At 43.9% G+C, this 24,744-nt stretch overlaps 1 protein-coding gene across 2 annotated transcripts in view; it reads right to left on the bottom strand.

The window, feature by feature from the left end:
• Positions 1-24,744, bottom strand: part of suclg2 (succinate-CoA ligase GDP-forming subunit beta) — a 76,678-nt gene that overhangs the window by 29,531 nt on the left and 22,403 nt on the right. The window contains exons 3-9 of one of the 2 annotated variants that reach the window (XM_079297289.1): positions 17,455-17,554; positions 16,335-16,425; positions 14,397-14,549; positions 13,272-13,361; positions 11,781-11,877; positions 8,314-8,475; positions 6,672-6,814 (exon numbers count right to left, since the gene is read on the bottom strand). In XM_079297289.1, coding sequence (XP_079153415.1) covers positions 6,672-6,814; positions 8,314-8,475; positions 11,781-11,877; positions 13,272-13,361; positions 14,397-14,549; positions 16,335-16,425; positions 17,455-17,554 — 836 coding nt within the window. The remainder of the gene's footprint in view (positions 1-6,671; positions 6,815-8,313; positions 8,476-11,780; positions 11,878-13,271; positions 13,362-14,396; positions 14,550-16,334; positions 16,426-17,454; positions 17,555-24,744) is intronic. The other variant, XM_079297288.1, reaches the window with a different exon arrangement.

Raw genomic sequence — 24,744 nt, 5'->3', positions numbered from 1 at the left:
CTGACTAGATCGGTGCCGGCATGCGGGGGTGCTGTGCCTACCAAACCCAAAATGCAACAATAGCTGATGCACAACCATGTTAAATCCATCATTTATTGCCAGCTGCAGTGTAAGCTGCAGTGTTAGCTGCGAGGTTGTTCGCTGTGTGCCTGCCTGGCATATTCAGCCAGTGTATTGCAACGCAAACAAGTTCCTGTGTCTTGCTGCCAACTGCTGATTTAAGGGAAGGTCATATATAGGCATCAGTATTTAATACACTATTTCATAACTGGTATAAAGTTCCTCACTGTAACTTTACGGCGGGCATTTTTTCGAGTCTTAATATTTATTTGAACTGATTAAAGGATACCATAAGCAGTCAACATTCGTATTCCCGGTTACCAGTTGGATGTTAATTATCAACATCCCAAAAGTAGCAATCGTTTCTAAATAGAATCACATAACCACCCCTTATATTAGTAACTGCCAGTGTGATCTGGATTGTTATCTTGCAGAAGAATAATTGACTTGTTTTGAGACTATCGTGACCCTGATTAAGATCCCAAACTATCGACGCCGAGTCAAACAAAGTGTTCATTGTGACATGTGGCAGCAAGGAACATTCTGAAAGAGGAAGAGACAACAAGTGTGTCTCCAAGAGTCACAAGTAAAGATTGGATGTCATTATGACATTGGGAAACCTGCTGTCAAGTACAATCACTGAGTTTTGCAGCCCCTTTAGGCTCGTTAATACAATATAAATAAGACATTTGGAAAACTACAATACATCTTCATCTAAAACTGTTGCTTTGTCAGCAGACATCGTGTGTGAAAAATACACAATATGTGCTGGCAAAGCTGAAATACTTTATCAAAGTTGAACCTCGCTAGAGACGCGAGGGAGCTGTAATGTCTGATGTTTCTGAGTTCACGGAGCAACGGCCGTCTACAGACAAAAACGACAACATGTGTCACTAACGCAGGCTTTTAATGCACTGTAAGCAAATCTGCAGGAAAACCATTATAAGAGGTAGAGCCTTTCCCTTATAATGGCAAACCAATACAATGACCAGCACAGCATATAACTGAAAAAATAGGAATTCATCAGCTCCCTTAAAGAACACCCCCCCCCCCCCCCCCGCCCCCCCGCCGGCCGGTTACCAGCAGTGTTCACTCTCTCTGTGGCCTGACCTCCACATGGCAGCCCCTCAGTGCGTTGGCTGGACTAAGTACTCGTTCCTCCACTGATGGCCCCCTATTTAGTGCTAGTGCAACATTCTGCACACTGGGAATGAACTCCATTACCGTGGAGTAACTTGTTTTCTGCTTTCTCAACCCCTTTGCATTGCTTCCGTTTATAACACGGGGAGCCGGCATCTCCCACTGGCCCTCGTCTTCCGGCGGCAAGGTGTTTTCTTTCCCCTCTCGTATCACAGGTGACTTTTGTGATTAAAAGTTGTTTAGTGAGGCGCCGCATGCGTGTGTTTTCAGACCCCAGAGGATCTGAGGTCCATCCACCAAAGCCTCACAAAGTCCTGCGGGGAAACACTGGTGTATGATGTGGGTGCAACAAAAAGGTATTTGCACTTATTTGTGTTTCTGCACAATGACTGAATGAGCTGTGCTGTAACACCCTGAGGGCACAGCCCTGTACAATAGGGGCTCCTTTCCATCTTTCCCATGCAGCATGAATACAGGATGGTGCACTTTAAACAAACCCATTTCTGTGGCTCACCTGGTCTGGACCAAAGCCACTGCCTTTCTGTGACTGCATACACATGTTGAAGCACATTAGACATGGACTCAGACATCTCCATATGAGGACAAAAAAAAGGCAGTGCCATGGGCTCTTGTGGGATTTAGCTCGAAGGCACGAAACTGAGGGGAAGCGCCTCACATTGACTTTAGCAGGATTTAGCAAGATGAAAGGCTACAGGGAAGAAAAGAGAAATGCAAAGAAGCAGAGAGAGGCTGAGAGAGAGAACTGGAAGAAGGAGAGGAAGAAAACAAAAGAGGAAATAGTTAGATGGCAGACAGGCAGGAAGATGCACTGGGGCACCACTATAAGTGCTCAGGTATGCATCACAACACTAGTCGTGCTAAATAATACCAATAAAGACGCTTTCATAGGAAACAGAAGATTGTGTTGGAGGGCTGTACCAAACCTAATTCTTTTTTGCATTCAAAGCTTCTATTGAGGTTTTCGAATGAAGCTTCGAATGTTTGTTGTCATATTTGATGGTGTCATCACCCTAAAAAAAAATGGGTAAAATATGATTTTGTGTTCTTGTGGTTATATAAATGTTAATTCCGACCATGCCACCCTTTGTGTGCAGCAAGCCGGAGAGCAAACATTCAGATGAATCATTTTTGGAAATGATTACATCCATCTTTTTTCAGTAAGTTTTGACTTCCGGACTGAGGACAGACGCAGCGACGGACACCGAGCGCAGCGTCGGAGTTATGAATGAAGCGTCAAGCTATCGCGCACAGCCCTAGTTGGAAAAGCAGCAATAGTGGTGCGTTCCCTGAAGAAGGGGGAGATGGGACTTGGAGTTGGCCGGCCTCAGGAGAGTCAGTGCAACAAGAAGGAAAGTGGTTTAATGGGACCAAAGGTGAGTTAAAGCAGAGCCACTGAGCTGGAAGGAAGGAAAATTGTATGTCGTTTTGCTGGAGGGCAACGAGGGCTGAAGCGCTAGGAGACATGCACAACAATCCCAAAACGCAGCGGCAATTCACAGGTGAGCTTCAGCGTTCCAAACTGAGATCACACACACACACACACGCCGAGGGGAGCTGAAAAGATTTTTCATTATCAACATCACAATTATGCACCAATATATTATAAATATCCATATCTGCCCGGGAGGCGGATCACCCAGCTGAACTAATGCGCCAATCTGTGCCTCCTTCTCCTGAGAGAGGAGCCGCACGGCGAGCTAGAGGAGCACGCAACAAGCCTGCAGGTAACAACGGAGAACGCAAACATGGACACCTATATATAGACTCATGCACTGTATGGTATGCATGCACACAGACTAAGGGTGTCACAAAAAAAAACCAGTTTGTGATTATCTAAATAAGATAATATCAGCAGAAACCGGTGAACCGATGCACAGTTACCACTTGACTTTTAAAACTTTTCTAACAGTATGTTTTTTATTCTTCCTCCGTCGCATTTGAGTTTTTTTGCGCTCACAGGAACACAGAAGCTCTGAGCAGAACGTTCTCACGACGACGGAAATGTGACGCTGGCTCTCTGCCAACAGCGTCGGCGGAACAAAACGCTGTTCTGAGATGGAAAGACTTTATCTTCCCTCAAAAACAGTTCACTCAGTGTTGTTGGAATCCTGTGGCTCCTGTAAGAAAGGACAGATATTCTGTTGATAGGGAATAGAAACCCAAATCTTAGTCAGATAAACACAATTGATCTCCATCGTCATCCATCTACCGCCAAATGAAGTTGTGTGTCTATGACTTTATATTAAATTCAGTTGTAATCAGGCTGCCCACACACATACTTCATTGTCTCCCCCCCCCCCCCCCCCCAGAGAGTACTTTTCCCAAAACACTTCAGTAAGTGCTTATTAATTGCTTTTATATTTTAGAGATGTTAAAGATCGCTGGTTTGCACAGACTTAAAATTTCTGTGTGACACTATATCTCAAAATATAATAACCGTGGAAAAAAAAACCCCAGTGTATATGTGTACATGATATAGTGGCGAGGTTTCTAGAAATATAGAACAACGGTGTGTTTGAGAAAAATGTCATTTACTCTAGCCTATAAAAATTACAGAAAACTGCCTTAAGCACTGAGGAAAAGAAAAGGATAACATCCATCTGCCACTTTCTTTACGGCACAGGCACAAGGCAATAACGAGGTTATTTGGCTGCCTGTTCTTGCTCTGTGCCTACAGGTGATGTGAGAGAAACCTTAATAAATTCAGCCATTCTGTCAACAGACTGTTATATATACGTGGCTATGAAGAAAGTGGAGCTATTTATTTTAGCATGAGAAATAAATATGTCTTAAAAAGCCGGGGGCCGAATTTCAAACAAAACTGAATGGTCGAGTACACCCAGCTGAGCTACATAACATCTCACATATTTAACATGCTGGGCTATACACTGCTTTATTTTTTGCTTTCAATCATTTGATTTAGACTTCTATGTTTCATATGTTGTTCTCACTTCACATGTAGTATCCTCATTTCATCTGTTTTCTCTTCCCTGTTCTTGCAAAATAACAATAATGTTAAAGGGAATAAACGCCGCAAGAGAAGATACTGGCTGAGCAAATAAGAAGAAGGAGGCTTTGTCATCTCTGCTATTCAGTGCCAGCAGTACGCTCGCATCACTTCCACTCAGCACAATGAGCCTGAGACATCAAAGCGGCGACTGAGAGGGAGAGAGCCGGAGAGACGGGAGACAAAAAGCGTAAAAGCATCCGAGGGAGAAAGACGGACACCAAAATACTTGTTTTTGTGTAAATGTATGCCGTCATTAGAGCGGGATGCTGCCTGCTTGGCTGCTGAATGCACTTTTGTCATTTCCGAAGCACATAAAAAATTAAAATCTTCCAAGTCAAAAGTCACAGCACAAACAGTGGCATATTTTCACGCATGCAGCAGAACATTAATGTCCCTACAACCGCCACCAAACTCATTTCATGCAGCACCAGTGGAAATGAGCATCCTCATAACATGTGCCTTCAAAAGAAGCTGGAACAATGATGATGTGAAATACATGTGAACCGGTCCGTGTGGGACGTTCAAACAGTGAATAGATTCTCCACAAAAGGGTGCATGTTTGAAGGTGTTCCTTGATATTTAAGGCAAATAAGCAGTAACTTATTATTGGAAACCATCATTTTGCCTTATCACATTCCCCTAGCCTGGGGAATGATTTCAATTTCATATTCTGCTCGTATGTCCTAGTTTAGTTGTGGTAATTGGCGAAATAAAGAAGAAGAAAAAAACACGAAAAGTAAATGAGCAGCTCTCTCTCTTGCACTCTTATGAGGAATGATTAACATTCCCTCCACAGATCAGAGCAGGTTTCTCAGCTCCCCTGGTTGAAATGCTAATGGCGCCTCCAACCCAGCTTAATGTCAATCCTATTCTACTTTTCTCCCTGTTAGGGAGGAGCTCCCCGTCTCCATTTCCATACGCAGCAGCAGGGACAGACAGCAGGCTGACTCCCCCATCTGGATCCAGGGAATCAGCCCAAGACAGGAAGAGAAGGAGGGCCAGGCAGAGTGAGGAGGAGGAGGAGCATCCTGCTGTCCATGCCGCATTGTTTTTGTTTGTTTTGTTTTTGAGAGCGCGATGCAATAAATGCAGAATTTAATACCCGATTTTGTTTCTGCAGACTTTCACCTTTTAAGAGGGCTCAATAATAATAATAATGGGTGGTGGCCCCATACCGAGCGAGAGTGACAAGCCATTGTAGTTTCTCTCTCCCCATATTGATCCCATTTCTTTTTTCCCACCATAATCATTTTTATTCCGCTCCACAGACCATTGACTTGTATTCACATGAGACCAAACAGAATCTACATAAAGTGGAACTCGGAGTGAGTCAGTGTGTCGCCTGCTGGGGTGTTAAGGTTGGAAGGTTTTCAGCATTCATCTACAAAAGGTGTGCGACACGGGTCTGTTCGCTGCTGTGCCATAAATATGAGGCAGAACCTTTTAAAACAAAAGCTTCCATTTCCAGACCCGCAACACTTCATCTTTCAGTTAAGATGAAATTGAGTTTTCTGCTGGTCTAGTATTGACAGAATAAGTATGTAAGAGCATCTTTATTCACAGCCTCTCTCGCCACGGTCTCTGGATGTTTAAATCAGGAAAGCTAGCATTATACTAGTAAGGGAAGAAAAGCAGACATCTCTAGTAGATTTACCGATTACTAAATGGTTGAATGTGCCAACCTACAGGTGAGTGGAAATCTTTCTTGAAAGCATTTCCTGCCAAGTGAAATCAGCATGTGTAAATAACGGGTTGAAAAGGGGCAGAAGACTGAATTGGTATCAAATGCTCCTCTGTATTACAACCACGCCAGAGACGCTAATACAGAGGCAACCGGAGATCAGTCCAGGGATGTGGGAGTGACAGCAGCGGGGGAATTAGCGGTGTGATGACTGTCAACACACAATCTGCACAGTGGTATTGTTACAAGGCTCATATTGTTTAGCTTGGAGTTAAAAAGCTTCCTGAACATAGAGCAAGATCACTTGTAAAGCTGTAAAACCCCTCAAGCTGCCACTCTTCCCGAGCTGCAAGACTTTCAGAAGGCATGCTTTGAGTTACATGTGAGCCTCTGCTGTGTTATTATTATGCACATGTGTGTGGATGCACATGTGGTGCAGGGCAGCGATTCATGCCTCTGCAGCTGAAAATGATGGCACATAATCAGACAGACTCTCAGTGAAACATGGCCGTATGCCAAGGTCCCTCAGTCTAATGAGCAGCCGTCGTCTCAGTGACAAAGCGCTAAGCAGGCAGGCTCCATGAATGTGCTATGACAAGATACATGACTGCAATACCAAAGACGATGCAACAGGTGGTAAAATAGCTTATTTTTTTTCACCCTGACTTTTTCTTTGAGTTATGTGCTTTAAGATAATGTGCTCAATTGTAACAATCAAGCTTTGCGAGACAACACGCACTTGTAAAACTTTGTTCCTACCTTAGGGTCGGCAGTCAGCAGCTTGAATGCCTCGTACACCTGCCTCTCTTTGACTCCTCCCCCCAGGTCCAGGAAGTTGGCTGGCTTTCCTCCATGCAGGTCAATGATGTCACATGTGGCCATGGCCAGACCGGCTCCATTCACTGGAAAAAAGAAAATCCAGGAGAACTAATAAGCAGACATATATTTGGCCAAATAAAAGTTGCCTTTCAGAGAAAGACTTATGGTGTCTCAGGTGTAACCATTTTATGCTTTGAGTGAGAGTTAATGCTACTATAGCCTAATAATGACCCGATGTATTCATTTAGTGCAATCAAGTTAAATCCGACCATTCAGTCCAGGTTAATGTCCAGAAATAGACATTTTAAAAAGTCCCTGAGAGAAAAGTGTGTCGGCAGCAGCCGTGATTGAATTTAAATGTCATTACCTTCCACTGAATGAAAGATGACGTGTAACCCAACGAGGACTCCAGCAGTAAATCATCAACCAAAGCAGAATGTCAAAAAGATGTCACGCTTAAAAAGCGAATTGGTTGGAAATCTTCTAAACAGGAATATTCAATGCCTCAAGTCGAGGAACAGACAGAAAATTTGATTATGACTGAACTCCCAACTTCAGAGAAAAGAGCGTTGATTAACAGAGGATCTGCTACACTTTTTTTGCAGCCTGTGTCATCATTTAGCCAACTGCCAGCGCGGGCACCCTGCTGAGTTGTGCGGGAGCCAAGTGCACAAAAACGTCTTCTCTCATTTGGTTTAGGAAAAGCTGATACACACACAAACACACAGACTTTTTTTTCTCTTGGATATATTTATACTTGTATTACAGCTAAATGTTTATACCTACATCCGTTCTGCTTTTTTTGCTGCCCTTTTTTATTCTTTATACATATATTTTCTTGTTTATTGTAAATTTGTGTTTGTACATTGAGAGCGGAGTGGAAACCGGAGACAAATTCCATGTATGCGTAAGCACACATGACCAATAAAGCTGATTCTGAACTTGTGTCTTCGCGAGCTACCCAACCGAGGTCTCAATAAAAGGGACATTTGCTTTAATAGCTGCCACTTTGGTGGCTTACGGAGCTCTCGAGGAAGCTGCAGGGCCTTAAAAGCTGCTGTTACTTTAAGAGAGGCCGGGAGCTGGGGATGCAGAAGGGGGGGGGGGGTGGCGCTAACAGACATCTAATATGTTTATGAGGCTACGGGGTGAGACGCGAGAGCACCTGTTAGTGCTGCTGTACACTGTAAAAGCTTTGATTTATGACGAGAGGGGGCCTTTAATGAGAATGCTAACAATCTGGCTCGCTGGAGACTTTCCGGGCGGATTATAGCTAATTAGAACGCATTGGTTACGGGAGCATTCCTTCTGGAGTCCTCAGAAAGCTGCCTGTAATGTAGACTGGAGAAGAGCAGAGGCCGTCTTTACTTTGACTAAGTTTTAACTGTGTCCGAGCTTTTCACTTACGCGACTTGAGAGACGCATTAAACCCTGATGCCAGGAGAGCTTCGCTTATGGGGAAATGTATTTAATGGCTGGTGTGTGTGTGTGTGTGTGTGTGTGTGTGTGTGTGTGTGTGTGTGTGTGTGTGTGTGTGTGTGTGTGCAGGAATGAGTTCTGTTACAGGGTTTTGTTTCCATACCAAAGCAGGCAATGTTTCCATCCAGTCCGATATATTTCAGGTCCCACTTGGCTGCTTCCGTCTCTGTGGGGTCGCTTTCAGTCATGTCGTCCATGGCAAAGACTGCTTTCTGACGAAACTCAGCATTGTCGTCAAAGCTGATCTTAGCATCAAAGCAAACCACTGGAGGAATGAGGAGATGACAAAGACAGAGTAAGGAATGAAGACTCGCAACAGAGGAAGCACAAAAGTGGGAGAGAGGGAGAAGGCAGGCAAGAGAAAAGGAAAGAGAAGCAGGACTTCAGACATAAAAAGACAACTAATTATCATTTCCAAAACCTGAAATGAATGAACTGAGGGGTGTTCCCTCGGCATGCTGGTCCTAATTATCTCAGGAGGTTGGCGCACTAAGGCATGTGTTTGTGACACTGCCTCTTCGGGATAGACCATTATAGTAAATGAACATTTCCTTTACACTTCAAAGAGACCGGGCACACTCCTGAAGCTACCTAAAGCAATAGCAGGCGAAGTATCTAATAAATCAGGCAAAGGGCTGTATACACAACAACACTTAAAAAGTGACAGGTCGACATTTTGAAAAAGTCTGTTGAGATGAGAAGAACGAGACCACTGTCATCTGTACAGTAAATATGTAGCTGTAGTGTGGTGGGAAAAACGATTTAATATATTTAATAGTACAGAGTGAGTACTGAAATTTACTGAAACTTGTATTTTAGAGTATTTATTCTCTGCGCAGAGGTTCAATCGTCATACAGAGCGCAATGCAGTCTGAGGGAGGACACACCCAGGGTGCAGGTTGTGCACGACTGATAATAAAGGACCCGAGCACAGAGTGGGGGGGTACGATGAGTCATCACTCAGACATCAGGACATTCTGTGGTTAACCATTGAATCGTCAACTGTCTGCATCCCCATTCAGTCCCTTATCTAAGCTGACAATACCACGTCCTTGAGTCTCACACACACACACACACACACACACACACACACACACACACACACACACACACACACACACACACACACACGAGAGGACTCTCACTGACCAGGTCTGACATTTATTAACCTTGTTTGTAAAGTCCTGAAACCTTGAAGTTTTATCTCACAAGACAAAAAGAGACAAAACACTGAATGTTCTGACAATAAAAACACATAAACAAGTCACAGTGGAAATGTGCCATCACAGTAGCCAACGGCGGGTTAGCTTAGCTTAGCATAAAGACTGAAAACAGGGGCAGACATCGAGAACGATTTAGGAATCAGTTATCTGTAAATTTCAAACATTGAAAATACAACTATTATGTATTGCGTCTATTACTTTTTATGTCTCTAAAACTTCCAGCGTCAAGTTCTCCATTGAACCTTTTTAATGAGCACTTTGCAGGTAAACAGATCAACCACATGTCAGAGTAAATACGTGTAAGAAAATATTAAAAGATGGTAATTGGCTTTGGGAGTCCCGTACGCAAAAAGAGAAACACAAACACATGTGTACATAGACACACGGTACAAGCAGCGAACACTCTCCGGGGACTGAGGAGTAGACGTTCTGTGTCCTCCCACTACACAAATCAAAAGAAATTTGCCCTTCCAATACACGTCTGCTGAAGGCCTGCCGGAAAATGGCAGCGCTCACTTGTGACGTGAACAAATCGAACCAAAATAATGATTTCAATGAGAGGCTTTGTCTACAAAGCCTGCCTCAATCACGGCCACTGCGTCTCCCTGCTGCTAGAAAAGAAAAACCGCACACCTCTCAGTGAAAAATCATCGTTTGAAAGGAGTAATTTTATTCATTAATATTCATAAGAAATCATGAAACAACAAACTCCTCTTGTCAATCTTTGATGAAGCATACTTTGAACAAGTATCTGTTTTTGCGGAGACTAAATAACATCAAAGAAGTGATGCATCTTCAGCATGTCGTGACATGTCTCGATAAGACACGTCACAGTCGATACGCGTTCAGCGCCACAGACAAGACAATCGCTCTCATTCCTTTGGGAGAAAAACAAAGTTCACTAAAAGTTCAACGAAAGCAGCGTCTCAACAGCTAGAAGATGCTTCGTGGCGATGGAAAACATCTTTCTCGTCTGAATGATGAGCGCTTGACATGTTTACCTGCTAACCTACACTTATGTCATGTTTTTGTAATTCAAGTGACAGAAATTAACATATTTCTGTTTTTTTAAATTTGGGTATTCAAGTGTTTTCATTCGTCAGGGAACACTTAAGACAGGAAGAGAGATATACACATGCAACGACTAACAATTGGACTGAGGCCGGCTGTGGTCCCGTGAATTGAAGCTGGAACCGTAGCGATGGTAAATAGTGATCCAAAGAAGCCTGGTACAGCTCAATAGCTGAATCACCAAACACACCGTTTAGGATCAGCTCTTCCAGCTGTTGTTGGCGACAATTTTTAAAAAACAGGCCATGAAATGTGTACTTGGAGTCTCACACATCAAAGAGGACAATAATAAAATAAAACAATATTCTAATAAAACATGTTTGACAAATTATGTGGAAAGGTTGAATAGTTTTTGATGTGGTTTAACAGAGAGAATGTCACTTGTTAAGAAAGACCAAATTAAACCATTTATTTGATATTTCCATCTTAACAGACATACAGGTAATATCCATGAAATGTGACCCATCTGGGTCTTTTCTGTGATCAAAGAACAACACACTCCACCCACTGAGCCACAGCCGCCCCACACATGACATCACCACCATGACGATGATGAGCTGAAGGTCTGGATTCACTGCGACATTTTCTATTTGATGTAATTAGAGTCGACTGACAACACAGACATTGTTTGTTGCTTTGTTTGTTTGTTTGTTTGTTTTTTTCAAATTAAAACAAATTTCAATTTAAGTAATGTCAATCACTTTTAAGGCCGTGATTTAAGCATTCAGTTTATCAAACGGGTTTTTTATTTTTATTTTTATTTTTTTTTTTTTAGAAGAAGAAGATGAATGTTGCTGCAATCCCTCATTGGAGTTCCTCATTACTAGTCGATGATACGCCGGTACGCCTTTAGATAATCATCAGCAACTAGGACTCATCAACATGCTATGAATATGGAAATCTCTGCTCCCTGGAGCCATTCGGATTTTAATCCAGACAAAGTCACGCTGACCGGAAACTGACGTCAATGTGTTGCAAATGCATTTCACATTCTGAAATGCATTCAGACCCGAGGACATAGTCTGCCTGTATCCCACAGTCAGTGATTAACAGCTAGCTCCATGTTTGTGCAAAAATGCTCTCTATTCAAAGTGTCAAAATAGTGTGGCTGTTGAACATGATTGGGGGAACAATTAATGACAGGAAAACACTCACACAGAGACACGCATGGGCTTGCATAACTCACACAAACAAATACTGAGGCCAAGTCCCCACACACACACACACACACACACACACACACACACACACAAAAAGGCGGGGCGTTACATGGTACCTTGTCCTTCGGGCGTCTCTCCGAGAGGATTGACTTCGACTTGAGTGGCGTCGACTTTCAGGAACAGATCATAGAGCCTCTTTATCTGATCAGCAGCCTGCGAAGGACCACATAGGACAGTAATTACTTCATGGCTCGGCTCCGAGCAGCCAGCCCCTCCAAGGCCGCTCAGCCTCCCACACACGGGCTACATAAAACACGGCAAATCCCCTTCAACAACACGCTGTCTGAGTTTGTATTGTATGAATATGCATGTCTCTGTGCTGAAATGTAAAAATGTTTCTATTTTTGCTCAAAACGGTGTGACAACTGGCAAAACAGGACACGAGTTACAGCACATGCTAATGTGGTTTCAGAATATAATGCACACTTAAATAATCTCTCTCAAAATCCCCAATTTATATGATCTCTCTATTGCTGCAAATGTTCTTTAGTATTGAAGGCTTGTAATGGCTTTGAAGGACTTCTAAATTGCACAGTTCCAGACAGTCTACTAATTTCACCTACTTCTTTCTTTCACACACACACAAAACCAGTACAGGCATACACATACACACACACACACACACACACACACACACACACACACACACACACACACACACACACACACACACACACTTGTATCGACACAGAGATCCTGTCATCCCATGACTCATTCCAGACAGTAGAGGTCTTTCAGAAGACGACCTGTAATTATCTCTGAATTAAAGAGTGTGGCAGCTGACTCGCAGTAACCATGGACAAGCATACTGACAATGTAGAAACCAAACCATTTACTTTCTATTCCTCTCCTTGCCTGTTTAAAAATTTAGTATCCGGCAAAAAAAAAAAAAAGGATTGCATACAATATGATGCAAACAAAGCTGAAAACATCCTCGACTCTCGCTGGAAGCAGATTCACTTGGCTGCTTTATATGTATTACAAGTGCTAAGATTCTGAGCTAATCTGATTTCTCATGCCACGGTGCCAGTGCAAGAGACAACAAATCAGTTATCTGATGCCAAGAGACAAATGGCGTTTAAATTAACTCTCTACTCTTGCAGAGTTTTTCTGTACTGTTCCTCCTTCACCTAGTTTTCTTAGCTCACGCTGCCTGAGCAACATTCTTAAAACTTGAGACAAGAAAACATTTTTTTTTGCTTCACTGTTCTCAAAATGATAGTCTGCCCATTGTGATGAGTTTTGACTCTCGCTGCATAATTCACTCACAGAATCCATGTGAGGCATGGATATACGGTGAAATAACGGTACCATTAGTGATACCTCAGCCTGGCACAGCGCTGTGCCTCACTGCCAGATATGTGACAATAGACCACCTGGCAAGTGAGTGTCGTGTAATGACGCCTCGCAACCTGTCGCCGGAAAACTAATAATAGCCCAAGTTTGGTGTGTTTGTCAATGAGGGCGTGTGTGTGTGTGTGTGTGTGCAATGTAGATTTTTCTGCCTCCTCTTTGCATCGTGTCATTAAAGCGAGCGTGCCCATTACCTGTCTCTGCAGAGGTCCTTTGAAACCCAAATTAGCTGCCATGCGAAGCGCCTGGTCGTCTCGCACCCCTTCAAATATATCTATGACTTCCTGTAGGGTTTGCAGTGAAAGTAAAAGGGTGGGACACAAATGGAGAAAGGGAGTGAGAGAGCGCAGAGGCTCAAAACGCTGGTTTTAATCTGACACAAAGCGGATGGTCATATCAAACTGCGGGCATCATAATTAAGTCGTGGCAAGCTGCCATACACGGACAGAAGGGTGACTCGGGGCTGAAACGATGGATTTATGATCGTCAGACCCTCGTATCTTCGATAACGAGAAGCTTGCATACATCTGTTTCAATAGGAAGACAAATGGCCGAGGGATTTCAGGGTGCACAGCATTGAAGAAAATAGAGTATAAAACTGACAGCTGTCGTAAACTGGTGTAAACAATTCCGCTTAAACTCAGTCTGGACCATATCGATTTGAATGAGATGTGTGGAGGGCCAGCACGTGGGTGAGATAAGCAACATCACAGCTGTGTATTGCAAATATAACCGGCATAAATCTCGGCTGGATCTTTACAATCCGCTCTAACATCTGTGGACAAATGCTAACGGGAGATATACAACAATAGGAAATCTGTAGTGCTTAAATGGTACATCTGTTAACACTGACAAAGACCTGTTGCCTAGTAGCCAAGTGACTGCAGCGGATTATGTTCTGTAAATGGAATCTAATTAATAGCGAAATGAAGCACAGAAGGCTGTGTATTTGTTCGTGTCAAGCTTCAGTGTATTGCCGCATGTCGGCATCATGTTCAGCTGCTGCGCTACACATGCAGGCAGGAAAGAAATTAATTGAATTAGCTGAAAAACACGAAATGAGCACAGCTTCCATCTGTAAGGCCCACTGGGCAATCCAGCCCTGGTGAGCTGTCACGCCAAATACAACTTTTGTTGATGAAAGAGCAACGTGTGGCAAGACGGCGAGGCGTTTGCGCTCTTTTAAGAGTTCCATTGTGCCAGACGAGATTAGTCCATTTCACATTCGGCATCGTTTCTGAGGCAGATACGTTTCACTTTGTTCTTCTTACTCGTTAGATATGATATGCAGTGAAGGGTACGAGCCACAAACTATGTACCTTGAAGATGAGTTCTGGGGAGCTGGCGGCCACCTCCTCGATATCCATACCTCCCTGAGGGCTGCCTACCATGACAGGACCATTACAGGCGCGGTCCATCAGGATGGCAAAGTAGGTCTCCCTGCTGATGTCCAGGGCCTCAGCAACCATCACCTGGATGTGGCATAGCAGGAGAAAGAGGGGCTGAAGGAGGAATGTAGCTACCATACTAACTTGATGGATGCACCGATTCGTCTTTGTTTTTTGTTCTAATACCGATAACTGGGCATTGGGTATCAGCTGATTCTGAGGACTGATGCATGCCAGAGTTTAATTAATTAGCTTTATGCCTCACTATGTCGAAGTGACTGGGATCAGTCTTGCATGTGTAAAGTAACATCAGGTCTGACTAAAACATTGCTTTCTTAACTTTGTAAAACAAAATGTAACAAATAAATAAATGATGATCTCTACTGTTTGGAACTCATGATCACATAAGGGTACATACTACTGAAGCCCAAATAAGAAACACCATTTGATGTTTTTTTGACATACCTTTGCAAACTTAACTTTTTACATTAATATACATAGGACACAATGGCACAGGCAAATAAATAGGGTCCATATACACACACAGGCAGAATCTATGAAGCATAGCTCTGAGAAAATCAGTTGTGAATGAGAGGCAGGGACCTCAACGCTGAGAGTCCGGAAGATGAGAGGAAAGAGGAAGCAAGCGAGAGGCTCATTTGGAAAAGAGAGGAAGAAAAAAAAAGAATCTGATGTGTGGTGGTTAATGGGCTGCAGGTATTCGGATGAAGCGTTTGTTTGAACATGCACAGCCCTTATGTTCTGCTTCCACCCTACCGCACAGCTAATGAGGATGGATAGCCTTCTCTCCACTCCGTGTTCACAGACAGCGGCCCTATCTCCTTGTCCAAATGTTGTCCTCTCCAGTCACTCAAACATACTCTTAAGTTCCCTCTCGTTCGATTTGTCGCCGGATTCGTCACTCAGACTTTTCTATTCCCACCAGCTTTCCTTTTTCACCTCAAACCCAGTCTTCTTCAACAACCATCTTTTACACCCTCTGTCCCATTCGTCCCTTTATCACCTCCCCTCCTCATTAGCAAATCCATGCAGATGCTCCCTTGCTTTGTTCTCTGCTCTGTGGTGCAGTAGGGGTTCAGGGTTGACAGCTAAGCGCTGTCTGTCATCTGACAGACGACAGGTTGTGACTACACTGTTACTGTTCCCGATCCTTCAGGTCTGTCAAGGGCTGCTCCTCCCAGGTCTGGTTCCAGTGCCACAGGCAACAGAGGATGTTCTTGGTGGAACCAACAGGAGGTCATGTCTCTTCTCGCTCACATCTAATTCTAACTTTCGCCCAGTTTTAGTTTGTTTACCTTTTTCCTCTGAGACACAGAGATAATTCTGAACTTGCAGGGGCTTTCTATAAAAAAATGGCAAGTGACACTCCCTTGATTCCACCTCAACTCTGCGGTAGGAGCAGGAGCAGAAGTTAGGTGGAATGGGGGGTAGCAGGGGTAAACAGAGTGCGGGGGGGGGCACACACACAAGCTACAGACCCGTGGAGGCTTCATCACCTGGAAATGTCTGTTTTGAGGAGGTACTGCATGCAGCATGCGAGTAGAGAAAATGATATTCCTGCTCGTTAGTGGCACATGGAAACAGTTGTTTACCAAACACTTTAAATTCACAGTGGGCCCGGTTCAATTTATGCAGTGAGCCATAACACCAGCCAGCGCAAACCCACAGTAAACAACAGTGGATGGCTCGTGTTTAAACCTAGTGGGAAAGAAAACACACAAAACCATAGAGCCAGACTGCCTTCACAGAACTGCATTGCTGGACTCAAAATGCCTGAAAATTAGGTCAGAAAAACAAGAAGAAAGAGCAACGTATATCTTTCTTTCTTTCCTTGCTTCAGTGGCTCACCATTTTCACTTTCACTCCATCTTTCGGTGTCTGCTTGGTGGTCAGGTTGAAACCCAGCATCTTATTGGCCAGTTCACCAACCACAGCAGGGCTGATTGAAAGAGGTATTAAGTCAAACAGTATCCTCTTTCAAACAACAGACTTCATTTCTATTGAAATACAAACACTGAAAAGCAAACACTTGCAAAATGAAAGAGGAGAAAAGCAGAAAAAGTATTTCTTGATCTCTCTAGAGTTTTTTTTCCCCCAGTTGAAAAGAGCCTCACCATATTCTGGGCATTCATGCAACATTCTGACAAAGCACAGTTTCCGGATACATCAACACATCGCTGTGAATGAGCCTCGATTCACACTCTGTTTAAAAGCAGCCCACAGGCCGGGGCGGCTGCTGTACGCCTGCTCTGCTTTTGTAAGTGGATAAAAATGAAGATGGGGTTGTTCTCATCCTTTGATAGATGAGAGGAAGGTGAACTGTTTACTCATGACACTGTCTGGGGACGATGAACTTCAGCGTATTTCACTTTGAAAAAGTTTCCGGCCATTCTGAACCCTGAAGGAGGGCGACGACGATACGTAGCCGGGACAATTGTCATAAATCACTTTTTTGCCTTTAAGGCGGCAGTAAGTGGTCGGCACCTTTACGAAAAAGATAGCGTTGTTTTAGTACATGAACACGTGGGTGAGGGGAAAATGCAGAGCCTGAGCAAAAATAAATAAAAATAAAAATCTTTCAAAATGTTGTTCAGCCTTTTGAAAAATGCACAATTTTAGAATAAGCCTTCATTGGAGGAATACAGCCATCATACTTTGTAATTCTAAGATAGAGTCAAATATATCTCAGCAGCGGCACAAAACCCAACCAACCCGAGAGAGGAAAACTCAGTATGGGGTGAAAAACGTATCTGCCGACCTCAAGATCACCTTTTCAACATTTAATTGAGGGTAGTTGTTTGAAAACGAGTTTGTTTGCAGCACAAATAATCCTGACAAGCGCCAAGGGAGCATCTTCAGAGAGCTCCTTGAGCCTCCTCACTCTAAAAGTCGCTGTCGCAGGAGAAATAACATGAATCTATCTCCTACAGTAACTCACAGTGTGAAATGGAGATAGGGGCATACTTACTCCTTGGTTAAGTGCACTCCACCTTTAAGGCCACTGTCAAACACACCTTTGCCTCTGCCCCCGGCCAGGATCTGAGCTTTCAACACAATCTCCTTGGCATCTGAAAGACAAAGAGAGAGCGAGTGAGACATGGCACTTAAGATGTAGGCTCAGTACCTTAAATGCCCCCTCGAGTCTGCCGTTTATCTGTCCATCTGATTGAATGAAGCAGGGGTGAGTGTGATATGTGATAAGATTAGGGATTATGTCGGGATGAAGAGAAAGTGTTCAGCACCCATCCACAAGGCCAATAACCCTAGCACTACCAATTACAATGAAGTAAAGGAATTACTGAACCCACGTTGAAATGGTCATAAAATATCTATTGAACAAGACAGAGTGCGCAGGCCTGCTAGCGACTCTGTGAGGTTGTACTTGGGCACAACAGCATACTTACGTGCTCACAGTGACAATGCTAACATTCTGATGTAAAGCAGGTAGAATGTTTAGCGTGTACTTTACAGTGTTAGCGTGCCAACTGCAGCTATCAATAAGTATTTTAAATTCTAGATATAAAAAATGGAAAAGTACAAATATGTGATTGTGAAAAAAATTAAAAAAACAGCAATACAGAAGCTGTGTGCCTCGTGCACACTGCACTGCTCCTCGGGCATGACGGGAGTCAACAAACGTCACTTTCATGAAATGAAAAGTGAAATGTAGGGTTTTACAAGAAATCCCCACGGTAAAGAAAGACATGAGAAGTGCGCCGACTCCGTGTTTGGTAAACGTCTCTGCTCGTCTGTCAGCAGCAGCTCCTGGGACAGCGGCTCAGTGACAGGAGACATTAACCGGACCCAAATAGTTTCCATGTCGGCTCCATGGGAAGAAATCAGCGTTTGTAGGCCAAAGTACAGATTAATTGATTTTATTTCCTCGTCAGTAGTGAACCAGGCGAGCTCACATTCAGAACGGGAGCCTTCATCAATCAATATAAATATGGTGAAGTTCAAAACACATACACCATACATACATAAACCTGTATTTTTGCACTTGATAAGAATTAATATTCTAACATCCTAACATTTGCTTGTAGCCCGACACACAGCACTCGTAGCGCTAAGAATGCTGGGAATGTATTATGTATGAATGTAGTATTGCAAGAATTCAACAAGTAAAAGGTTTGACCTGACAATGGCGCGACAGGAAACGTCAGAGAATGAATGTCAGAACCACATTTCATGGCTCTCCATCGAATAGTTATTGAGTTCATCTTGTCGATAGAGATATTTCACTGGATAAGTCAGAACTTTGACCTCTTAGTGGCGCTACATGAAGAGTAAGGGATTCACCATAAATATCACCGTCTGGGCAGCATGAATATCCATTGGAAACTTTCACGTGACCTTGTTTCAATTAAATAACCCCCCCCCTGCTTCCCCTTTGCTGTCACTACCACCTTGCAGGAGCTCGCACATCAGGAAGAGGCTCCACTCAGCATCCTGCCCCGAATCGCCCTCTACTCAAATGGAGCCAGGACACTTGATGAAAGATGGGTTCTGGCTAGGTTATTATTATCTAGGTGGGGGAGATCAGCCACTGACAGGTGGCTGCCATCCGGGTGGGAAGTGGGTGTTGTGGAGAGTGGAAGGGGATGATCTGCCGTGCGGTCACTAGGAAGACGCCTTGACCTTCATGGCTGGAGACAGGCCCCTCTTTTGACAGCGTAGAAGAAATAATTAAAAAAAAATCCTCTACGAGCAGTGTGGAGAACGTCTAGACAGGAGCTGGTGAGCTGAGAGAGCTTAAAACAACAAAAAAAAAAAAACTCTGTCCGTGCTCACTGCTGCTGTAGTGAGAAAAAGGACCGAGAGAAAATAGCCTCCGACAGGGTGGCAGGGATTAAACCAACACTGCATCAGTCAGGCCCGTTTTCTGTGGAGAGCCGAGAGGGGAGACAGAAAAAAAGGGAGAACGAGAGAATAAAGGTGTGCTCATATGCAAAGGGCTTTGAGAGGAGTCATAAATGAATAAATATGTTCATAAAAAACTGCCACTGCGCAAAATTAAAAAGAGTTCAAAGCAAGATGAAATAGTGTCCTGTGGGCATGTGCAGCGGAGAGGAACGGCACAGAGGAAATGACTTTTGCTTGAAAGAAGAAGAAGAAAAACAAAAAAAAGGAAACGAGTGGAAGAACAAAGATGTGAAGTCTAATAGGGAGATTGCATTGTTTGAGGTGTGGAGAAAGAAAGGCGAGAGTATTGACACATTGATGAGGACTTTAAAAAAAGCGAGGGTGTGTTAAATATATTAAAAAGGCATGCAATGTTCCAGGTAAGGTAATGGCGTGAGAACGAAGCAGGTGTTCATTCCTTCTGCCCGAGTAACCGATCGCAAGCCTGCATATTATGAGATGTTATAGCGGTGTCAGCAATTATGAATGGTACGCTGTAATAAAATGCATTCACACTGCATTGCAAAGACTGCATGATGAAACTATGTATACCATTCTCACAGAAAACGCAAAAAAAAAGACTCACACCACACGCGGTGGTTAACATTGAGACCCACAGGGACACACAGAGGATAATGATGGCCTCAAAGATCAGAGTGAACATGGCGCATGGTAAAGAGCAGGACGCCCATTATCTGGTCGTATGACAGACGTGAGATGGCCTCCAACACCCTGACAAAGGGTTGGTCCCTAATGAGTGCGGAGCGGAATGATGAGTGGATGGAAAAGGGAGGAGTAGCATGTTCAAATCAGAGACAAGTCATGCCTTTATGTTCAACCCAGACACCGCGTTGAGCAAGGGGAAAGAAGGGCACATGTCTGAAGTTAATCAGTAAAGGCGGCAAAAAGGTGGCGAGGCAACATCGTACATTCTGGTCAAGATGCCTTCATGTTTTCCGTACTGTATATCTGCACCTCATACACAACAACTCATTTATTTGACTTGTCACAGTAATTAGAAACACCTCCTGCAGATAGTAGTTTGGTTATTAAATTATTGGTTGGATGAAAACCCCTTTATTTGGGGGGGGGGGGGGGGGGGGTTGCATAATCAGTTCTCCGCTTCCAATTGTATCACACATGGCCCACTGTGAAGATGCGGAGGAAGATTTCCATCTCCATTTATTCTCTATATCTTGGGGACACAGAGGAGGAGATTAACATCGCACAACATCTCCGATCACATCGCATGCGATCTGAGTAATGCGGTCATCATCCTCAGGCCTAACTCATTTCCCAGTAATGAGTGAAAATCAACTCCCAGTCTGCTTGCCAGTGACAGCAGCTGGCACAGAGAACGTCGCGTCCACAATCAGTGTCGCTTTCACCCTCTTTCTCTCTGTGCACTTTGGAAATACCTATTCTCTTCCACCCCCGCTTTAACTCTCCACGCAGCCAATGGGTGGACAGCAGCAGAGTGAGCTTTGGTCTGATATTTAACAAAGCCATCGAGGTCTGTGCCATGAGAAGGGGGGGTGGGGGGGATGGTGGCTGGTAAGGGACGGATTTCAGGCTGTTTGCCCAATCCAGAGAGAGTGAGATGTGGCTACCATCTGCATGGAGAGAGAGAGAAAAGGAACAGGGCGTCCCTCCCCGGCGTGCATGTGTGCTGTAATGAAAGTAATGTGGCGGCTAAATGGAGACGACTAATCAAACTCTTGGGAGAGAGTAACACACACACACACACACACACACACACACACACACACACACACACACACACACACACACACACACACACACACACACACACACACACACACACACACAAAGAAAAATAATTCAGGATCTGTGCTCATCATGACAGTAAGCCTCCTGGTTATGTTGCAGGAGAGTGTTAATTGCTGCCAAACATCGTCTTTAGAAAAGGCAAAGGTCTGAAATGACAATCTGTAGGACCATTATAACAAATAGCTTACTTTAGACGTATAATTGTTCTATATCCCATTGTTTGTTTGGAGTTAGAGCCAAGCGGCTGAAACATAATTCATAATTCAGGGGTATTCCGGGCAGCACTTATGAGTATAAAAACAAACAACAATCTGTGCTTCCATTTGCTTCCATCTAGTGACACATGGCGCGTCTTTAAATAACGTCAATTATGTGGTCAACTGCATACTGATAGCTTCAGAAAGCTATTGGAGCGGCTCCAGCTTCTGACTTACTCTTCCTCGGGGCTGTGCCACATCCACGACTCACTGACACTGGGAACAATTAACTAATTACCTAAAATAAGTAGGTTAAAAGTACCAAATACAATGCAGGATATTGATGAGGTAAAACAGGGCATCAATCTGATTAGCTTTACTGATTGCAAGTAGCAAACTTGACATGGTCACGCTGTTTCCCTTTATTGATTGATGTTAATAGCCTGACAATGTTCAGTGTACTAGCCATTGCGTCACAATATATATTTAAACACACTAGGGTTCGTCGTTTGTCTTATTCCACTAAGATTTCTTTCGTTGATTAGACATCTTTCATGCTGAATGACTTATTTCCAAGAAACATGAGCACATCTGCGGCACACACAAGATTTAAAGCGGTGTTTTTGTGCGATTCTCTGTGGAGAAACTCAACTAATCGGTAATTTGACAAAATCGTATGAGTGCAACTCATTTCTTTTGTTGCGAGAGCCCTAAATTCCACTTTGGCATCGGTAGGGCCATTTGACAGGGTTAACCGCGTTCAATATTTACACTTAGATATTTAGTGTGATGACTTCCTTTAACCACAGCGGTAATGCTGGCATCATCTTGGACCGGTGCAGCTTTCCATCAACTTTTACCGTTTCCAATCCTGCCAGACTGTGAAAATGTCATGCAGAAAATGACTGTCCATTCATGCTCTGAAGGCGGGTGAACCAAAAAGAAAAGATATGAAAATAAAAACATTCGGTTTTTCACCTACGCTGACATATAATGGCCTTGGAACTCTTCAAGCTGAACATGTTTCCCTGTTCAGTTGAGGTTGAAACGTCAACAAACGTTGATCAAACCTGACCACGCTCCGCAAAGTCCTCTTGCTACTGGCATGTCTGTACGACCAAATGTTGGGACTTGTATAACAAGGGACAAACAAAGATTTAGACACAACAACAAAAAAAGAAAAAAGGTCGAAGATAACAATTTGACCTCTTGGTTCGCTCCAACTTAATATGTCACTGTCTTTACTGGTGAAGCCCGCCGTCAATGTGAGCGTCTCTCCCTCTAATGATGCCATCTCAGTGCCTCTCAGTGGAGGAGGATATCTATGTGACACCTCCTCCAGCCACCGCTGGCATGACGGCCGAGTGCTGATTAGGGGACAAGTCCACCAGGCTTTCAGACATAGACAACACTTCTAATGACATCCTGCGATAGCGCTGGTCTCCTCTCACACGACGGAGAGGTGCAGCTCAAATCCCTGACAAGAGGGTTTTCCACCGCCGTGCAACCAGAGGGGTGACGGTAATGATAATGGCGTTGTGGACCGATGGGTGCTTAATGACTACGGGGGTTATCAGTGGGGAGAATCATTCCGTTTGATAACAAAGTCTCTGCGAAAACATTTATTTCTATCATGAGACAGTTATCCAGAAAAGTACCAACTCTGGGTTGCACACAATGCGTGTTCCGGCAAATATTTTAAATAAGTGATCGAGATGGCTGCACAAACATGAGCTGCTCACTTCTCATTACTGTGACTCAACATTTTTCATCAGTTCAGCATGAATAATAGCAGATCAGACCGTTCCAAAAGCCAACCACATCTGCTGCTGCTGCTGCACTGGTGGGGCCAGAGCACTACTTGCAATGCCGCTTCCTCTGACGGGTAATGAAGCTTGCCTAATGGTTGGCGGTCCCGACAACAAAGCCCAATGATGTTTTGTACATTTCACTCCACTAGTACGATTCCTTTTCTCTGGACTTGACTTAACTCATAACTCCAACTAGTACTAACACGACTAGAACGCCTGCATTCACGCAAAGCACCCAGACAACAAATAATAGGCTACATGTTCACTTCTACTGGCACATCAGTATCATCCTAATACGATAGAGGGGGATGTGTCTGAAGTAATTCGATGTCTCACCCGCAACATGAATAGGTTGGAGTGCGTAATGAGGAGGTGGAAACACTAAGCTGCTTACATAAATCAGCTCTTTGAGAGACAGGCCGCTTTACCTGGCAAAGCCTATTTACAGCTGTTAAGACAATTTCCGATGCACGGCGTTCCCTTGCTACACAAGAGACCCTAAGCGCAAGACAATGTATGGGAAGACAACAGGCCCTTGGAAAAGCCAAGAGGCGTTTCTGAATGAAGTTGGCGAGGTGTCTGTCAGTAGGTCGCGGTCTCCATCCTCTCCCAGTGTGTGTGATCTCAGCACGTACTGGCGACAGGACAACTGCAGACGCACATCTGTCTCCCTGAGACAGGCCAGCCCTCTGAAGGGACCAGAGCTGCTCCGTCCATCAACGGGGAGCCCCGCAGAGGAGTTGGGTGGCGAGATGGGGATACCCGCAGCGTTCTCCAGCTGACTCACATGCACTCATTTAGTTCCCCTACAATTTGATTAAAGTGGCAAACGAAGACACTGAGGTACTGCTGTAGCGCTTGGTTTTCTTTTACAGGAGGGGTGGGGCATAGATAGAGGGGTGTTAGGCACTACAGACAGAGACGGAGCAACACAACGCTGAGCACAAGAGAGCAACAACAGATTGAAGCAAAATGAAAGAGCAGACGGGAGTGAGTGAACAAATTGGAGGAAGACGAAAAGAGAAAAAGACGAGAGGTCTTAAAAGAGAGGGACTCAAGCAAAAGAGAAGAGACTGTGAAGGTAAAATGCAGACGAAAGAACTATGTTGTTTTGACTTCACATTACCAGTTAATCGCCATGTAAATGGGCCTCAACCCATTTACGTAGAAGTTATGAACGTGATACACTACTTGTTTCAAACTCTGGCCACGAACAGCAGCAGCACGGTTAGTGGTTGCACATTTGCAGCGAAGTGAATTAGAACAATCTATGATTCTGTAATCATATAACTTTAGTCCTTTGCAAATTGCCCATTTGCAGTGTACAGTTGTAGAAAGTGGTCCAAATTTCCCCATGTCAGTAGTGTAAAAAGTTAATATACCCACAAAATTCACAACAACAATTCACTTAACTGTATATACCATGCTGTACGTGTCTGTTGTTGATTGCTAGCAGCATCATGATGCATCACATGACAAGTGTTTTGGACTTAATAAACACTGGTGGTGCACCAACAAAGTTAAACTCAGTCTGTGAGTATCTTTTGTCAGTAGCTT

Source organism: Melanostigma gelatinosum (assembly GCF_949748355.1).
Source record: "Melanostigma gelatinosum genome assembly, chromosome: 3".
Lineage (NCBI taxonomy): Eukaryota > Metazoa > Chordata > Actinopteri > Perciformes > Zoarcidae > Melanostigma > Melanostigma gelatinosum.
This window is presented reverse-complemented; position numbering and strand designations above follow the sequence as displayed.